The sequence below is a fragment of the Arctopsyche grandis genome, chromosome 6 (genome assembly GCF_051622035.1).
Source record: "Arctopsyche grandis isolate Sample6627 chromosome 6, ASM5162203v2, whole genome shotgun sequence".
NCBI classification, from domain to species: domain Eukaryota; kingdom Metazoa; phylum Arthropoda; class Insecta; order Trichoptera; family Hydropsychidae; genus Arctopsyche; species Arctopsyche grandis.
This window is the reverse complement of record NC_135360.1, coordinates 28,859,484-28,879,263: the sequence shown is the minus strand read 5'-3', so window position 1 is coordinate 28,879,263 and position 19,780 is coordinate 28,859,484. Positions and strand designations below refer to the sequence as shown.

General features: G+C 35.7%; 1 protein-coding gene across 1 annotated transcript; it reads right to left on the bottom strand.

Moving 5' to 3' along the window:
- Positions 1-1,202: 1,202 nt before the first annotated feature.
- Positions 1,203-8,350, bottom strand: LOC143912908 (uncharacterized). Its single transcript, XM_077432361.1, has 2 exons — positions 7,913-8,350; positions 1,203-2,779 (listed from the first exon to the last, which is right to left on the bottom strand). Exon 2 carries the CDS (start codon positions 2,758-2,760, stop codon positions 2,455-2,457), a length of 306 nt encoding a protein of 101 aa, XP_077288487.1. The 5' UTR covers positions 2,761-2,779; positions 7,913-8,350; the 3' UTR covers positions 1,203-2,454.
- Positions 8,351-19,780: the final 11,430 nt, after the last annotated feature.

Below are 19,780 nucleotides of genomic sequence, written 5' to 3'. Positions count from 1 at the left end.
ACAAGTATCATCGGTGGTATAAACAATTTAAAAATGGGAATAAATCACACGAAAATAAGAGCTCAAAAATTAGAAGATGATATCCTGACGTCATTGGTGGAATCCGATCCTCGTGAAAACATCGAGGAATTATCGTTGAAGATTGACTGTCCCTGGTCTATAGTTCAGGATCATCTTCGTTTGCACAGCCAGGGCATTTGGGAATATTTTTTGGATTACTTTCCGATACCTCTAATATAATTGGAAAATGATTAGTTGAGTTATAATTATGAAAATTTTAAAGCTGAGTTTGATATTCTTTACACTGCATCACAATTTTGCGTTATTTGAAAGTGCTTCTAAATCGGTATTAGAGCGAATATTACTCTCAAGACGTGGCGTTTCATACAAATCGAACTTTTGCCTTTGAGCTCGATCCCAGATAGAAGTGTTCACAGGTGTAAGTGATTTTATCGCGAATGTAAGGAAGAAACGTTCCATTCAATATCAGAGGAATATTAAGCCACTTCGACGACGAATCGGCGTCTCTCAAGTCCTTATCGCACAACTCGGCAAATACTATTGTCGGTTAAAATGCTTTAACGAGCTTTTTTCGCATGGCTCAAAGCTCGAATGGGCGTAGTCGGGTTGTTTTTCTTCTGTGAAAAATTATCTTCGATAACTCCTTTTATTGTCGATATTATTTAGCCGATAGCTTATTATCTATGTGGGTCGCACATGTGACGCCGCTCGATGAGCCGAGAGGTTTGGGTGTTGGAAAAAACGACGAAACTTCTCCGTCTATAGTTCGGGATTTTTCTTTTTTAAGTGTAGTTTTAGGGTCACTTCGCAAGAAACAATTTGCGAGAAAGCTCCCAGCGGACAAATTTCAAAATGGCGGTGCAAAATGGCGCTCGTTTGGCGGCCCGACTCCACTTCCTCCCCCCAGCTTTAATATAAATTGAATTTGCCCGCCGTTTTATTGCGGTCAAATTAGGTAATTATTTCAATTTTGGCAATTTATGGCAGAAAGTTATTTTTTGCAACTATTAAAATTTTATGGTTTCGGGTATGCTTATATATCCTGTAGATAAGAATCGAGCGCTTTCATTTACTGCTGAATTTTCATTTACGCTTAAAGAATGAGGTTAAATTACATATTTCAATTACTCTCAATTGATGTTGTTTGGTCATAGACTAGGGTTGCTGGAAAAGACTTCGATAATGGTTTGATGTAGTTTATTGAAATGTAAAATTTGCACGTGGTGGTTCAGCGGAGCGTACGGAACACAAGTTGTCCGTACGCCGTCTGCTCGCTGACTCTGTCGACCGTCGCGTATTTCCGCTTGGGCCGACACTAATGCCAACTCGTCAATAATGCCAATCGACAATCAGTTAATAAGACTGTTTGCCACACGTCATTACAAAAGTCGGAACATAGTCCCACATAGGAAAACTGTTGAACAATATAGTTATTCTACAGAGTTACAGCATTACTGACGAGTCGTTTACAATAAATCATAGCTCTTAAAATAATTAAATAGAGGGTGAATAATGAAACCTTTGCCTCATCCAGTGTGAGGATAAAATCAATTTATTGGTTCAGTAATATTTCAACTTATAGGTATACCTCTGGTGAATGTTGTTTCTATTTACATTAAAGTTTTTGAAATCTCCTTTGAAGCTGTGAATAAGCATTACAAGATAAGTTTACTTTAAAGAAGAGAGAGTGGACTGTATATGGTTTAAAACTTAAGCATTCCTCATCTTGATGTTAACTTAGACAATACAATGTTGACACTGTTACAGTTGTCAAGACAGATCAGCTATTACCGATCAACTAAACTTGATTAGTGAGTGTAATGCTCCTAAGTTAACTTGATTTCATCAACAAGTAGCACAAACATTGCTAAATTAAAAGTAAATTGGAAAGTCATTCATTCATTCCTACAAGCAGGAAATGAAGGCGAACTATGATTATAGATGTCTCTACGTTAAACATCGAAATGTTCAGTATTATAATATTTACTTATTCTACGATTCACATAAATACTATAAACAGTAAAAGTTAACTTATGTTTTCATAACAAGAAACATAAGACCTGCGGATGACTCCCGGCAGGTTATAATTAAGTAGACATGAAATAATTTAAGATGCTCCATTAAGTGTGGCTTGGAGACTAACATTAACAAATCATGAATCTAATTTTAACTGTCAAATTTGAACAGTTTATTTTAAACTCGGATATAATCCTTCCGAGTGATGACATGAGACAAGTCTTATATTATAAAGACAAAATGATTAGATTAAATTCGGAGATATATACTGCCGAATGTTAAAATGAAAATAGCTTAAATTATACACACAACACAATTAAAGTGAATTACGGAGTACTACTATTAACATTGAATGATTTAAACTCATGATTACATCTAATAAATAATATGAGTTGGGGGTAGTGTCTTCGGGTTAAACTAAGCTACCGAAGTTGACGGAATTGAAGCTGCTGTTTCTCCTCCCTCTTGCTGATCTTCCTTCCTGTCAAGTGGTCCTTGTGGTAGAATCGGCAATGGCGCCACTAGATGACTGGACCGACGAAACTCTCCGCTGGCAGTAAAGACGTCGACGACTCGAACTCTGCCATCTGGTCCGGGATACAATTTAGTGACTCGACCCAAGACCCATCGGGTTGGCAGCATGTGTTCCTCCTTTAACAGGACCATTTGACCCACACTCAGATTGTTGCTCGAGTCCTTCTTCCATTTGTGTCGTAACTCCATTGGAAGAGCGAGTAAGGATCTGCCAATTAAGAAATGTCCAGGTGTGAGGGGTAAAAGGTCTAGTGGATCCGAAGACAAGGGACTAAGAGGACGGGAATTCATGCAAGCTTCTATTTGAGTCAATACCGTACAAAATGATTCGAAATTTAAGGTGGTGGCCTTTAACACCTTGTTTAAATGAATCTTCATGGATTTAACCGCTGCTTCCCACAGCCCTCCCATGTGAGGCGCCCTTGGCGGGTTAAACTTCCAACGAATCCCTTCGGAGGCTACATACCGTAGTAGCTTCTCCTCATGAGGACGTTCGTAAATTAATTTTACTAAATTAACGAGTTCACGACTTGCACCGACAAAATTAGTAGCATTGTCGGAATATATCGTATTGGGCCTGCCACGTCTGGCTACGAATCTTCTTAAACAATTTAAGAAATTTGAACTCGTTAAGTCTCCGACAAGTTCCAAGTGAACTGCCTTACTGGAAAAACACACAAAGACACAAACGTAACCCTTAATTATCTTAGAATTCTTATTGCAACCACTCTTCACAGGAAAAGGTCCTGCGAAATCTATCCCCACATGACTGAAAGGAAAATTCGCAGTGGTACGTTCAAGCGGGAGTAATCCCATTAATCTATTGTGTGACAGTGGTTTATTTCTGAAACAAATGACACATGAACGCACCACTCCTTTGACAGTATTATGTCCGGCCAATGGCCAATAGGTCTGCCGCAATAACGACAGTAAGGCTTGAGTACCCAAGTGAATATATTTCAAGTGCGCATCTCGGACAATCATGTGTGTAAGTTTATGCTTATTTGACAAGATAATGGGTGACGTTGATAGAGTTGTTCCCAGAGGAAGTCTACTTCCAACACAAATTAAATTCTCGTGGAATAGAGGGGACAATTTAGCTAATTTACTGCTACTGGGAATTGGATGTCCCTTGCTCAGCAAACGATATTCCAATGGAAATGATTCCATTTGCGATAACCTTATCAAATTATTTAAAGCATCTTTTAATTCTAAAGCGGACGGTTCGTTATTTTCTTTAACGTTTAATTGTTTATTCCTTAGTGGCCGACGAACATATGATAAAACTCGAAGGAGTCTTGGAAGATGAGAATATTTATCTATCCAATTATTTTCCCTCACAAGGGTAGCGTTAGTGACTACCCTTCTCTCTGGAAGATCTATTGTGATCTCAGGAGGTCTTCGAGGCCATCGTGATTCGTCTAATTTCAACCAACTAGGGCCGTCCCACCATAACGAATTATGATTTAATTCTGATGGTTGAGTCCCTCGAGAAATTAAATCTGCTGGATTGTCTGTAGAGGAGACATGGTACCACTCAATGGGTTGAGATATTGATTGGATTTCGGCCACTCGATTGGCAACGAAGGTGGTCCATTTACATGATTCTCCTCTAATCCAATGCAATGCGACGGTTGAATCCGTCCAATAATATTTTTCATTAATATGAATTGTTAATTGGTCTATTGTTGACTTCATTAACTTTGATAATAACATAGCGGAGCACAGCTCTAAACGCGGAATAGTTACAAAACTGAGCGGAGCGACTCTCGAACGAGAACACACAAGATGACATTTGGAATTTCCCAATTGATCAGTACATTTTACATAAATACAAGCACCATAAGCTTTCTCGGATGCGTCACAAAATCCGTGTGCCTGTATATTAATGGCATTATTTAGTATTATCAATCTAGGAATTTTATAAAGTTTCATGACTGTATTGGATAATTGACAATCCTTCCATTTTTTGAAGATTGTCTGAGGAATGAGTTCAATAAGTTTTAATAAAAATAAATTTAACCAATCTGATTGGACACTAGGTCCCACCATCAAAATATTATTTAGTGAGATATTGGACGTTGTCTTTGCGGACGCATCAAAAACTACACGATATTTAGTGGTAAGGCTAGACTCCTTAACTACGACGTGATGAGGTGAATAACAATGAACCTCATGTGCCTCCGGAGGTTCACACTCTGACATATGTCCTGAATTTATATACTCTTCTAAAACTTTATTGTATTCCATTTTTAAATTATTATTGGCTAAAAAACGTCTTTCCAAAGTTTTGTGTCTTTTCTCCGCAATGTGCAATGAACTTCCTAATACTACCGGGGAATTTTTATATGGTAAAGCTACACAAAATCTACCGTTTTTATCTCGTGATGTGTGTGCTTGGAAATGTTCCTCACATCTTTTCTCCTCAAGAGATTGATGTTTTACAATAGGAACCTGGTCTATCATCCAAAAGTTTTGAATGTGACTGTCTAATTGACTTAAGCCTATGTGGCTCTTCCCTGGAGCATTATTTACCTCGGGATATGGACCAACTATTGTCCATCCGAATTCGGTATCCTTTAAGATAGGCATACCTTTTCCTAACTGGATGGTTCCTGCTTTCATAGCATGAACGCAAATCTCGGCGCCGAGCAATAAATCGATTGGCGTCGGTTTATTCCAAAGGGGATCTGATAACTTGATTCCCGCTGGTATTGAAATTAACTGTTGATCCAGTTTCACAGTTGGAATTTCGCCAGTAATTTCTGGTAATACCAAACACAACACTTTGGTTGAGTACTTAGTGGTTGAAGACCTTATGGTCACCTTGGTGATGTGACGAATGCTACTTTCTTGATTAGCGATACCTACAATTTTTTGAGAGATTTTCTCTAATTTGAAGTTATTCTTCTTAGCGAAAGATGTGGTAACATAGTTGACTTGTGAGCCGGAATCTAATAATGTGCGACCCTTAACGACCGTTCCATTGGACGTTATAATGTCTACTTGTACCGTCGGTAAAATTATCTCCCTTTGAGAGAAATGAGTAGAATGAGCATTAATTGACTTCCTTCCCGTATTATTGGAACTAAATGTATCGTCCTGATGCAACAAAGTGTGATGGTTTTGTTTGCACCTTAAGCAATTATAGTTAGACTTGCAATTTGTTATCTTATGCGATGAATTTAAACATTTAAAACACATGTTATTAGATTTAACGAATTCATTTCTTTCCATACTGGATTTTGCTTTGAATTTATCACATTTGCCTATGAAATGATTATTTCGACAGAATGCGCATGCGTTTACCTTACTTGATGGGTTTTTGTTCGCGACATGAGTTCTCATGATTCTTTGACGACTATGAGGGAATTCCTTCACCGTAGTTACAGATGCAGTAGATTGTAATACATTACATCTATTCTGCAAGAATGTCTCTAAACTTTCATATGGTGGCATTTCTCTGCTAACCAGCGATATTTCCCAGTCTCTTACTATATTAAAAGGTAATTTCCTTAGAACTAAACATGTTACCCATGGATCTAAAATTTCTCTCGCGTAACCCAACGATTCAATGTTTTTAATACACACTGTTACCTGATTCAATAGATTTCTCAATTCGATATGTGATTCTCTTGTGATTAATTTTAAGTCACAAAGTGAATTAATCCTAGTTTTGAGATTAAGTCTTGGTAAATTATATTGCTTGTCTAAAATACTCCAAGCTATTTCGTAATTGTCTGAGCTAATATCTAAACCTGATACAGCTGCCAAAGCGGGACCGATTAAGGATTGATGCAAATATTGCAATTTCGTGACATTCGAATATTCCGTTTTGTTTCCTATTATATTCTTAAAAGCTTGTTGAAACGATTGCCATTCAGATGGATCTCCCTGAAATGTGGGAATGGTTAACGTCGGTAACTTATCTCTAGCAAATTTAATTGTTGCTTGCTCTACCTTCAGTTTACAATCTTGAATGGATTGTCTCTCTAATGCTGCTTTAAGATTTTGAATTGTCATTGTGATTATGTAGAACTCTTCGTCTATTTGATCCGCCTGCTCTATATCTGTGATGTTGTCTAAATACTCATAATGGAGTTTTTGGAGATAGTCGTATGCTTTTTCAATAAATTGATACTGTCCTTCATTTATTTCGGAGATTCTGTCTATTTTCTCCTGTAGTCTTTTAAACGCGCCCGAATACCTTAATTCTATTGACGTCATTGTAACTTCTACTTTATTTTCTTTCGCTAATGTTTTTATCGATTGAGTCTGACTTCGAGTCTGATGTATTCTAGAGCTTGACCTGTCTCTAATAGGTTCTACGTCCCTAGTTGGATTTCGACCTTTATGCGACTGGGAAGTCGAAGCTTCTATTTCCTCGTTTTCAGCACTTGACATTTGTTTCAGAAAGTTGCACTATTTCGTCTCATAAATACAGTTATTCTCTACTATAGCTGTCAATTGAACTATTCGTAGAGATAAGGTAATAATATTCAATGATTCACCGTGAATCTTAATATTCTACTTTAACTATTATCACCAGAATCTATCCAACATATTTTGGAAGAAATAACAACCCTAAATTGGTGGGTGCTTGATTTAAACCACTTTGGGGCTACAAGTCTTGTGATTTATTTTAAATCACCACTGTTTCATCACACATTATGAAACAAAGAGATCTACCGATGTATGTATATGCCGGTATGTACTTGATTTAATCCACTTTGTGGCTACAAGTGTAATTCCACATTTATTGTGGAAGGGGGAGGGGGGAGAAAGTTTCTACACACATTAAGAAACAAAGAGATCTGCCGGTATATGAATATACCGGTATGTACTTGGTTTAAGCCACTTTGGGGCTACAAGTATAATTCCACATTTATTGTGGAAGGGGGAGGGGGGAGAAAGTTTCTACACACATTAAGAAACAAAGATTTACCGATATGAATATACCGGTATGTACTTGGTTTAAGCCACTTTGGGGCTACAAGTATAATTCCACATTTATCGTGGAAGGGGGGGGGGGGGAGGGTGTTTCTACACACATTAAGAAACAAAGATCTACCGATATGAATATACCGGTATGTACTTGGTTTAAGCCACTTTGGGGCTACAAGTATAATTCCCCACGTGCTTTGCTAATTTTACACTACATCTGATTTTACACTTTTAATACGAAATTCGATGCGACCGATGAAACATTCCTTCGTAGCGCGATATTATTTTATACAATCGCGTTAATTAATTGTTATACTTTAAAACATATTTTAAAAACTGACCTACCCACATGATTGCCTTTTGAACAGATTGCCTGAGATTGAATACATTCACTTACTTGAATATCCTTTACGATGTTTATGTGATCGTTCCGATAATTTTGGATTACCTCTGTGTCCCATGCGTCTTTGTAGGTTATGTTTTTATTTATATATTTTCTGCGTCAATCACGCGGTCATGTACCTCTGTACATCAATCAATATATTGCTGAAATAGAAGCAAACATGTTATTAGTATTGGAAAGGTATGGATAGTAACAAAGGAACGATACCGATTTCTTAATTGACATCCATTTTTTCTCGACCACGTTTTTTCCTATTGGTTTGTCCGTTTGGTGTTGTGGCCTAGGTTACTGGTGTCCGGTTCGAAGTGACCATCATGGAAAAGACTTCGATAATGGTTTGATGTAGTTTATTGAAATGTAAAATTTGCACGTGGTGGTTCAGCGGAGCGTACGGAACACAAGTTGTCCGTACGCCGTCTGCTCGCTGACTCTGTCGACCGTCGCGTATTTCCGCTTGGGCCGACACTAATGCCAACTCGTCAATAATGCCAATCGACAATCAGTTAATAAGACTATTTGCCACACGTCATTACAAAAGTCGGAACAGTTGCCAACTGGTAAGTAAAAAAGGATATTTTTCATAAATATTTAATTTTATTTAAAAATCATAATAAATTCGCGACATTAAGAATTAATTCAACATTTAACATAAAATCAGAAAACTTCCATTTTATTTAGATGAAATGCACTCAGTGGCGAATATTGTTAAATAGATTACCTAAACACAATCTGCTTTAGGTCGTCGACTTTAGAGAGTCTTTAATTAATATTATGTATTATATGTATTATGAGCATTTATAAGAATTGTAAATAGGTTTTTGGGCTCTTTTTCCTATTATGCTGTACATTAACATTAGAATAATACAATACTCTGATTACTAACCAAATTAAATTAAAATTTTAAAATATAAAATGATCAGTAGATCAGTAGCAATTAAAACAGATATAAGATGTATTGTTAACATAATTTCGTAATAATAAAAAGCATTTAAAAATCAAAAAATATTGTTAAACGCAAAACATTATATTTAACGCTTAGTGAAATATTTCTCGAAATAAAGAAAGATGGACTTATGCCACTTTCAAATATAGTTACTCATTTATTAATTGAGTTGTTATATGTATCATAAATGTTTAAATGAAAGTGGGCACCAAACTTGTAAACCAGCTTGTAAAAAATGAACCAAAAATTTTCCTCTTAATTTTTATCTACATTTAAACGTAATAAACTTTAGTTGTAAGTCTATACAATAATATAGATAAGTTGTAGGTCTATCATGTTTCTATGTTCTTATGATATAGTTGTAAGTTATAACTAGTCACCGGACCCAGAAGGTGCCGCATATTGTTCAAAGGTTGTAAATGCATTGTTAAAGGTTTGCCGAACCTTTTTTACAAAGGATTTACAACAATGGAACAATGGATAGTGTGTCTAGTTATAACTATATTATAAGAAGATTAAATCGCCACCACACCCTTCCTCTGTCCTATCCCATCATCCAAAAGGGACCATTCAACAATGAGTATGGAGGATTACAATTCGTATTTTGCGGGTGAAAGTCTTAATCGCAGGTGACATTAACATATACAAAGTTAAAATATGTACATAACGGAAAAATCCACTTTCAACTTCTACTCGAACATCACTCTCGAGGCAAACTACACAATTTGAACGCGTCTCTAATGGCGAAACGTTGGCGACTCTTTGTATCACGTCGTTCGCATAATTTGGCATTAGCTATGTGAAAAACGTAGAAGGAAACACCATCAGAGGCGCTTTATTATTGGCTTCACGGCTTTATTTATCTTGTAATAACGCGTTGCAGCCTGCAATACGTTAACGTTTACGTTGGCGCTCGAGCACAATACCCTTTCGATGCCCCGCCAATGCTATCCATTGTTGTTGCCATTGAACGGTTTACGTTACAGTATTCAAACTGTGGGCCACGAATTTTCAACCCAATCTCCTCTTACAGCTCTGTGTGTTATTTTGTGGAAATTATGTGTAGTTTAATTCCCATCAATTTTCAATAATGATTAGATTGATGGATACACTTGAAATGTTCACGGAACAGTCACCAGCCACTTGAAAAACTTCAACCTACATATTATACTATACTCGTATATAAAAATAACTCTAAGAATGAGTTCAAAACAAAAATGTGACTTTCCAACTCAATTTACTAGTCAAGTGACCAAATTATAGTTGAAGAGTATTTTCAGTTGTAACATACATATTTTGACCAGTTGGAATGTAATTCGCCATATTCGCCGGGTTCGATCCCATGAGCTGACCTCGATTGAAAAGTATTTTTCTGAGTATATCTGTAGTGCTGCTGAATATTTGTGACTCCAGGTCGATCGTTTCCTATCAATTTTCTCTGATTTCATTGTTGAAACAGTTCCCGGTAAAATTGGCTAAAATATCCTTCCAACCTACTATGTCAACACTATTTGAGATTGATTAATGTACAATAAAATGTCTCGTTAATTTGCGAGTTTTTCAGTGTCTCGTAATTCAGCGACTTGTATAATAATTGGCCAGGAAGGCGCATTGGGGTTACCTGTAAGGCCTTCCTGGTATATGTATATGTAAAAAATAAATAAATATGAATCCACTCACGTGTTATGATTCAAATGGTTATGAAGTAATTCTGTTATGGTAATACTCACGAATTTTACGAGCCCTATATAGTAGTGTTGCGTAGGGGTGGGTGGAGGATCCAAGTAAAAGGCCAACAGTCGTTTCACAGCATTTATTGATGATTAAGGAGATACACGCACTGGCAGTGCTCAGTCCAGAATGACATGATATCGCCTACGTACCGCCTTATAAAGGGTAGATCTCGCAGGACGTCTAATCTGTTTACGTGTTGTATAGTCACGTATTCGGATGTGTATTTCCACGACATTGGGTCTCCCCGTACCGATTCTGAGAAAGGAAGTCAAAAATTTGCATAACAAACGAGTAAAAAAATAATCCACACTTCGTCACACGACCAAATCGTTTCTGAAGTAAGAAGAGGTTTGTAATGAATGTCTGTTTGTCTGTCTGTCACGTATAGGCTCCTAAACCACTCAACCGATTACAATGGAACTTTCAAAATTTGTTGTATGCATGTTCGGAAAGTATATTATGAAAAAAAATTGGCCAAAAACGGGAATGGAAACGGGAAAAACGGGAATGTGTGGCATTGCAAGGCAATAATTACAAATGTTTTCGCGTCGCGACCTGCGTTGTTAGGATAAAATAAACAAACAATTGAATAATTTCCAATGTGTTCGCTGCCTGCATTTTCCTACAAATGGGAACATGCAAGGGAACGAGAACGGGAATGGGAACACAACGGGAACGTAATGGGAATTGCATGCGTTATTGTGGTATTGCAACGCATGTGGGGTTCAGCTTGTATTATATGTATATAATCTCGGATCATATATTGATAATTATTATGTAAGCACCTATTTAATAACCCTCAATACAAGTCTACACTATTATTTATTTATTTTTACATACATATGTACAAATATACCAGGAAGGCTTAACAGGTAAACGCCAAATGCGCCATCCTGGTCCTCATAATTATTACATAGATATATGTAAATCTAATCAATATCTGACATCTATCGTCAGATATTACAAATATCGTATTAATACGATATATTACGATGAATAACTTGGATGTAACAATACGAATTTTATATTCGATAAACAACCACAGAGACATCTATGGTGAGCAATATGGCGATATAACGAAAAAACCTAAGATATAACAATAACTAAAGGTTCGCAACAGAAAATTGGGAAGGAAACGCCAATTTTACAGGAATCGTTTCAATGAAAATCAGAAAAATTGGCAAATTCTGATAAGAAACGATCGACCTTGACAAATCAAGGTCTAGCCAATAGCGAGACTTGGCTAGACCTTGTGAATCGAATCGAAGCGTGAATCGAACTCGTAACATCAAGTACGAGATAATTCAACATTCACCACTAGACCACTCTACTGGTTATGTACTACTATTAAAAAAAATAATAAATTTCATTAAAAAATAATCTCATTGCTTAGCAAACTAGGCTATTTCCTTTGTAACAGAATACTAATTACAGCCTTAGCGTATTAAAATCCTCATAGTATAGTTTTCCATTGTAGGAAAACTGTCTATGAAATTTCCAGAAATATTTTGAGAACCTCCGTGTTTGTAGAGAGCACGCTCGATTAATGGACCACAGAGTGCCTGGAAATATACCAACATCGTTAGCATTGTACAGTTGGCTTATAGCAATGCTTGTATTTTTGAAACGTGCTAAAATTGCCCTGTACATTTTGAAAAACAATGGTAAATTAAATTTTCAATCACTTCAAACACACATTTTAAACAAAATTCGACTTGTATGCAATTGGATACGTTAAAAAAAATCAATTTGATATTTTTTAACATATGTAGGTAACACTTATTTTTACTAGCATGACATCTACTGCCAACACTGTATATTTGTCAATTACATACAAACATCGATCATCAAACATTACAATCATCATAGAAACATCCATGGACACATTTTTGCATCATTTTTAAATATGAACAAATTACGAGATGCAGTAAACTTAAATGTTGCAAGAAATAGGACAGGATTGCCAATTTGTTGGAATCGTTTCCAATAAAATCAGATAAATTGACAAACTCTGATAGGAAACAATCGACCTTGGAGTTACATATCCAAGGTCGTGCCAGCAACAAAGCCAAGGTTGGAAGCCGTGACCACACAATGGAAAGCATTAAACGCTAACCAATGATTAGTAATATATGTATGTACATCATAATGATCAGCACCAAACTTTCCAAAGTTTTATTGCGATGTTTATTTTGTTTTTACTTACAAAAATTTATACTTAAATTTACTTTGAAACTGCTTACCAATCATTTTCTTTTTTCTGTAAACTGTTTAAGTAATATTAATAATTTATTTATTTAAAGTTTGGACCACTGTAGCATTTCAGAAATTCCTAATGCGCCACAATGGCCAAAAATATAACAGAAAAGAAACAAAATAATAACTACCGAAATTACAGATAATAAAACATATGTATATTCACAAACAAAAATACATTTAACACAATCTTAAAAAAATAATAAAACATTAAAATAGTAGCGGATAAAAAAAATACAAATTATAAAAAAACAAAGAAGGGAATGTCTTATAAAAAGAAAAATAGGGAAAGAAAAATAAAAATATATACAAATGCAAAAACACACCAGCAGCGTGGCTCGGTGTTAGCGTTGATACTAAGCACCGAGAGTCACCGGGTTCGATCCCGTGAGCTGACCTGGATTGAAAAGATTTTATTCCGAGTATAATCTTTGCTGCTGTTTAGACATGGATATTTGTGACCGCAACTCGATCGTTTCTTATCAGAATTTGTCAATGTATCTGATTTAATTATTGAAGCGGTTCCTCCATCAAATTGACAAAAACCATCCTACCCACTAGGTCACCACTATTTGAATATGATTTTCAAAAATTCATTATATATAATATAGATGTCTTGCTAATTCTTATATATTATATATAGTATTTGTATTATGCTTATATCTCTGGTCACAATAAGGCGTTAAAGTATTCCGAAATGTCACTGTGGCAAATATTTAAATAAATAAATACATAAATGAAATGAATAAATTGAAGTGCTGAATTCATAGATATAATACAACTTGCTTACATTCAAAAAAAGCTCAATAATGTTGTGGTACAATATCGTTGCACCATGTGCTATTTTTCCATTGTTATGGCATACAATTGACCTACTCGCCTTATCCAATCCAATAATACAATTTTTCCGATCGAAATGAACTCTCGTTTATATTCTAATGATGCCATGTTCGATACGTTCCTTTTCAATTCTATCCCAATGCGAATAGACCATAACGCTGTATTTTTTATACCTTTTTCTCGTTCTTATCCGGATGCGGGCATTGTTCGTGTAAGCAACAACCTATTGTGAGATAATTTGATGGAAAAAAACAACCTCAGTGTTTAGATTCTAATCGCGGAGAATCCTTTTACAAGTCTCTCGAAAGCCTAACCCTGCTAGCCTCGGCTTCAATTTCGCTCGGAGATTTCGACTTAATCAAAATGAAAAAAAAAATGCGGAAAAAATCCAGACTCGACCCCAAATTATATGATGGAAGAAAAAAAATAAAGAGTAACAATTTTTTTTTCTTTTTCTTCTTTCATTCGCTTAATAGAAAATGTATGGAAATGGGTTTGTGTATTTGCACGTAAAGGAATTGATTGGCCCCGCGGATCTCGCGTCGAATTCGCCGTAAAATTCCCCTGGAATAACCTTTTACCTTAGCCGAAGTTGAGCCTTAAATTCCCTTTTCAATATTATAGTATAGATTTTATCATAAGGGTTTCGCCTAGGGGGCAATCGTTCCAAAAATTAGATTTTACCATACTCTCGAGCGTTACGAAACGTTCCTGTGCATGCGCTCAACTTCAAACCATATGTGTTCATATGTTTACGTATATTGCATTAAAACTATCATACTCATATATTATTTTAAATCAAAGTTAATATTTGGACTGTTGGAAAAAAAAATGATAGATTTATTTTAATTTTGTCAGTAATTTGATATGTAAGCTAAAGAGATCAAAACGAAAGTTGCACTAATTGGTCTAATTTGTACAAGCTTATGTAAGGGGTTTCCAGTCAAAACCGCTCGGTAAATAATCACCCCTATATAAGAGCCCAGACATAATCTCCACGACATAAGCGCCCCAGAGAAAATCGCCCCGACATAAGCGCCCCGACATAAGCGCCCCGACATAAGCGCCTAGACATAAGCGCCTAGACATAAGCGCCCCGACATAAGCCCCCCAAACAAAATCACCCCGACATAAGCGCCCCAACATAAGCACCCCAACATAAGCGCCTAGACATAAGCGCCTAGACATAGGCGCCCCGACATAAGCGCCCCGACATAAGCGCCCCGACATAAGCGCCCCGACATAAGCACCCCGACATAAGCGCCCCGACATAAGCGCCCCGACATAAGCTCCCCGACATAAGCGCCTAGACATAAGCGCCCCGACATAAGCCCCCAAACAAAATCACCCCGACATAAGCGCCCCAACATAAGCACCCCAACATAAGCGCCTAGGCATAAGCGCCTAGACATAGGCGCCCCGACATAAGCACCTAGACATAAGCGCCCCGACATAAGCGCCCCGACATAAGCACCCCGACATAAGCGCCCCGGACAAAATTGCCCCGACATAAGCGCCCCGACATAAGCACCTCGACATTACTACGTGGCGACAAAACCGCGAGCAACAAATTCACATATATGTAAATAATCAAATCAAAGCCAAAATTGATATTTTATTTTTTTCATATATTCTGACGCGATTTTGTCGCCAAGCGCTTTTTGCTGGGGTAGTAATGTCGGTGCGTGGATTTGACACCACGAGGCTATGTCGCGGTTTTGTCACCTCACGTTTATGTCGATGTGTTTATTTTGGAGCGCTTTTGACTGTCACGCAAAGTCGGAGTACCTACATAAGAAAGAATGATGAAAAAAATAATATTACAAAAAAATCAACAATAAAGAGTTCATAATTTAAAATAAGCACTACGATACATTAGAAACTGAGCGAATCAATTTGAATGTTTAATCTTAACCGTCATTGACAAATTTCGACAGAGCGAGTCGTGCTTCAAAAAAAAATTAAAACTCACGAATTTTCCCGATCTTCCGATATTGATCCTGGGAAAAATTCCCGCCTTTCAACCGCTGGACGGATCTCGATTAATAATAGTCGAGGGTTTTGCGAACCCAGTTTTTAATTAATATCGGTAATTATTATACGAGTCGTAGGTTTTATTGCTTGTTGAAAAGGAGCTCGGAGGATAATTAGTTTTGTCGCTCTGTTGGTTGCACTTCGACGCCACTTTTAGTGCAAAACGAGCAAACGTAAACCTTTCTGCAGTTGAGTGCACCTTGTACTTTACACTGTGGCACGATGCTGTAAAACATCTGCCGTGGACCAAAGGAAAAAGATAGAAAAAAATATGCTTGAACACCGGCGCACCTTATGAGCTGGAGCTCTTCGACTGGATAATATGTTGCTTGTATTATGAGAATGTGAGATATTTTTCAATTTGAATTTCCCGAATGCCATTTTTTGAGATTATGAATATATAGAGCAGCTTAGATTAATGGTTACCATGTAATACTTTCAATTATGCGATTACGGGTTCTATCCCTGGTGTGTACTGCTGGCCAGACCTTGGATATGTGACCCCAAGGTCAACCAATCAGAGTTTGTCAGCATGCTTATTTACCAATTTTTCCATGGATGTATCTATGGATATTAATCGTTGTTTGCCATTGTACCTGATTTTTATTGAAACTGTTCCAAAAATTGGCAACCTTACCCATTTTCTCGCAAAATCTCGAGTTTTCAGCAATCTCGAATTTCGCTAAGTTGTATAAAATGCTGCAAATTTACAAACTTGACCATAAATGTCTGGTTATCTATTAGACCTTCCTGGTATAAATTTTAAAAAATAATAATAATAAAACGTTTTAATTCGAAATTGATGGATACCGACGAAAGGTTTTAGTTAGGATTTAATCGAAGTTTTAATTTAATTTAATGAAAAATATTCTGATTGAAAAAACCACATATTTTCGTTTAGACTTGCGAATTTATTTTTTTTGCCAATTTAAAATCACATTCATCCATATAAAATTTAAAGCTAACTTTTCGCCTTTTTTTTTCAAGTTTTAATCGATAGAATGCGGACTAAAATCTAATACTTTAAATGTTACCGAAACATTTTAGAATAGAAAAACGCTATTGATGAATGTTCTAGAGTCTCTATTCTAGTACTCTATTCGAATATAATACTAGGATCATATCAGATCACATTATTACATTCAAATGTGCATTGTATTTTTTTTAAACTATCGCTTTCAGGATGTGTCACTTAATAACGGAATTATCGAATAATCTTTTAAAACGACAGAAAAAAAAAAGTTTTCGTTGTTATTAAGGACATAAATAAAAAGTTTTCCTATTATTTAAACTAGCCGGTTTGCACTCGCGCGAAATACAATAATAGTTTCACGCTACCTAATCTCAAAGAAAAACACTTGATTTATATATACAATTTAGCATTTATATTCGTGTTTATCGCACCTGAAAAAAAATTCGCTGGAAGGGAAAGAAGTGAGATAGATTCTTTGCGTTTTTATCGTTGATTCACAACTCAGACGCCTTCTTATTCTCATCGGAAAAGTTTAAATGAAAAATTCGAAAAGTTTAACGACGACGACGACGACGAAGACGCTCCTTGAAACACCATCCGTCTATTTTTTCTGAGTTTCTTTATTAACGACAAAAAAAATCTTATTAATCCTTATTAACTTTCTTTCTATTCGATCGCCGTTATCACGGCCGTAATTTACAAAAAAAAAAATAACGATTAAAAAAAATAAAGTTTTAATTAAGTCCCCTCATCCCCTTTCGAGTTCCCTTTATTGGTATCGTAATAAATTTCGCCATTTCGTTCAAATTCCTATATAAGTGAGTCGAAAACGCGAAATCGAAATGCGTGTAAAAATATTGACCCGTTCGGTATTTGAACGCGTTGCGTATAAAATCGCTGAAAATGCTTTTCAGTTAAATCGAATGGAATTAGCTCGCGAATATAAATTGGAATTTACCAAAAATACAAGTTAGCTGAACGCCAAACAAATATACATACATACATACATACCAATGCCTCCACACTTACATTTGTATATAAAAGTATATGCGGTCGGGGGGAAAAAATAAAAAATAAATATACGATTCGAAACGATACAATCATTGCGTTGCGAAGCGTTTTCGCTCAGAAAATAAATACGTCGGCTGAAATATATGATGAAATGTTTTTCTTCTACAAATATAATGTTGAACAGATTACGCCGAAAGATTAACATATAAAATATGTTTTCGAATTGATTTCTGTAATATAATATGTATGTTAAAAAAGTGGCGAGTACGCAATACTGCAATCAACAAGCTATTGTTTTTAGAAAGCAGCATTCTTGCTTTATTCGATAACACTGTTCGACACGAAAATCGGTTCAGAGATGAGATATTACTTTTCTTATAGATCTATGCCCAGTAAACATGAATCTGGTAATAAAAAATGTTGATTGGCTGGAGATTCGGAGACATATGTGTTTTCTATATCTTCGTGTTGTTCGGTCGATGTCTCAAAATCTGTGAATTTTCTGTTCAAAATAAATATTGAAATCTATAGTCTGGTATTTTATCTTTTATTTGTAGTATTTTTTAGCTTTCGAATCTCTCTAAGTGGTCGTCCAGTTCAAATCAAAAGTCAAAAGTACGTATTTTCACTTGGGATTTTTTCCCACTGTTAATACTATTTTATATTGAGTATTTTTTATTGAAACATGTTTATTGGGATAGTGTTCTGGCCACACTATTTTTTGTTTTCGTTATTTGTCGAACAGTGTAATATAAGTATTACTAGTATTGTACCCGATGATGCACCCATATCATCGCATGGTTGTTGGCTTATTAAGTTATTAAATAAAATTAAATTAAAAGAAACGTATCGTCGGTCATGTATTCGATCCCCACGCGGTCTAATTTTTTTCAAATACCTTTTAAATATATTTAATTGTTTAATATAAAAAAGGTAAAAAATAATTAAATATATTTTCAATAGATGGTGGTAAATTCTCTGTCAAGAGGAAACTTTGGTAGCAAATAGTATATATACATAAATTTATATAGTATATATAAAAATTTTAAATAAAGATTTAAATTACGTAAATGATTGGTTGTGTGAAAATAAATTAAAGTTGAATGTTAATAAAACATAAATGATGTGGTTGAACAATAAAAATGTATTTAATGAAGTTAGAATTGATGACAAAATTATTGAAATAGTTAATAATATAAAATATTTGGGAATCCACATAGACTCGAGACTGAATTTTAAGGTGCACGCTGAATACATCATTTAAAAATGGCTAGAAAAGTTAGTGTATTATGTAGGTTAAGAAATATTTTAAGCAGAAAATTTTAAGCAATTGTATTGCCACATGTGGTGTATTGTGCCACTGTGCTTAACATGTTTAATGGCCAAGATTTAGGAAAGATACAAAAAATTCCAAAATAAAGCTATGAGAGGTATTTTGAATGTTGGTAGATTAAAAAGTATTAGAAGTATGTTAAATTAATTGGGATGGATGTGAATTAGAATTAGTTTAAATCTTAGTACATTGTCTTTTGTTTATAAATTAGATCATAAGTTATTACCTAAGTATCTTAAGGAGTATACAATAAGGAATAGAGAGATATACATCGTTTTTATACTAGAAATAAGGACAAATTAGTTTTAAGTAGAGTAAGATAAAAGAAGACAGTTGGGGGTGTTTTTCACAGGGGTGTGCCCATGTACAATGCCCTCCCTGAGTGCATCAGGTCTTCTAAGACCGTGGATGCATTATTGCGAGGTGCGAGGAGACACCTCTGTGAGGGGTTTGGTGCAAACGATCGAAAAGCGCCAGACAGATTGAACCACAGATTAACTGGATGGCTGCTTTAAACGCAATTCTCGACTTCACGAATGAAAAATTGCACATCAGATGACGAGTAACCTTTCGATGTGCACAGATGCAATTATTAAAATGGTAATTATTAAAATTGAGTTAGATCTTTCTGGCGAGTTTTTAATAATTTAATAATGAAAAATTTGGAACTAAAGTATCAGAAGCACAGAACGTATACAAGTTAGGTATGTCGAGACTTCGGGTAGATTTCGCTTAGTG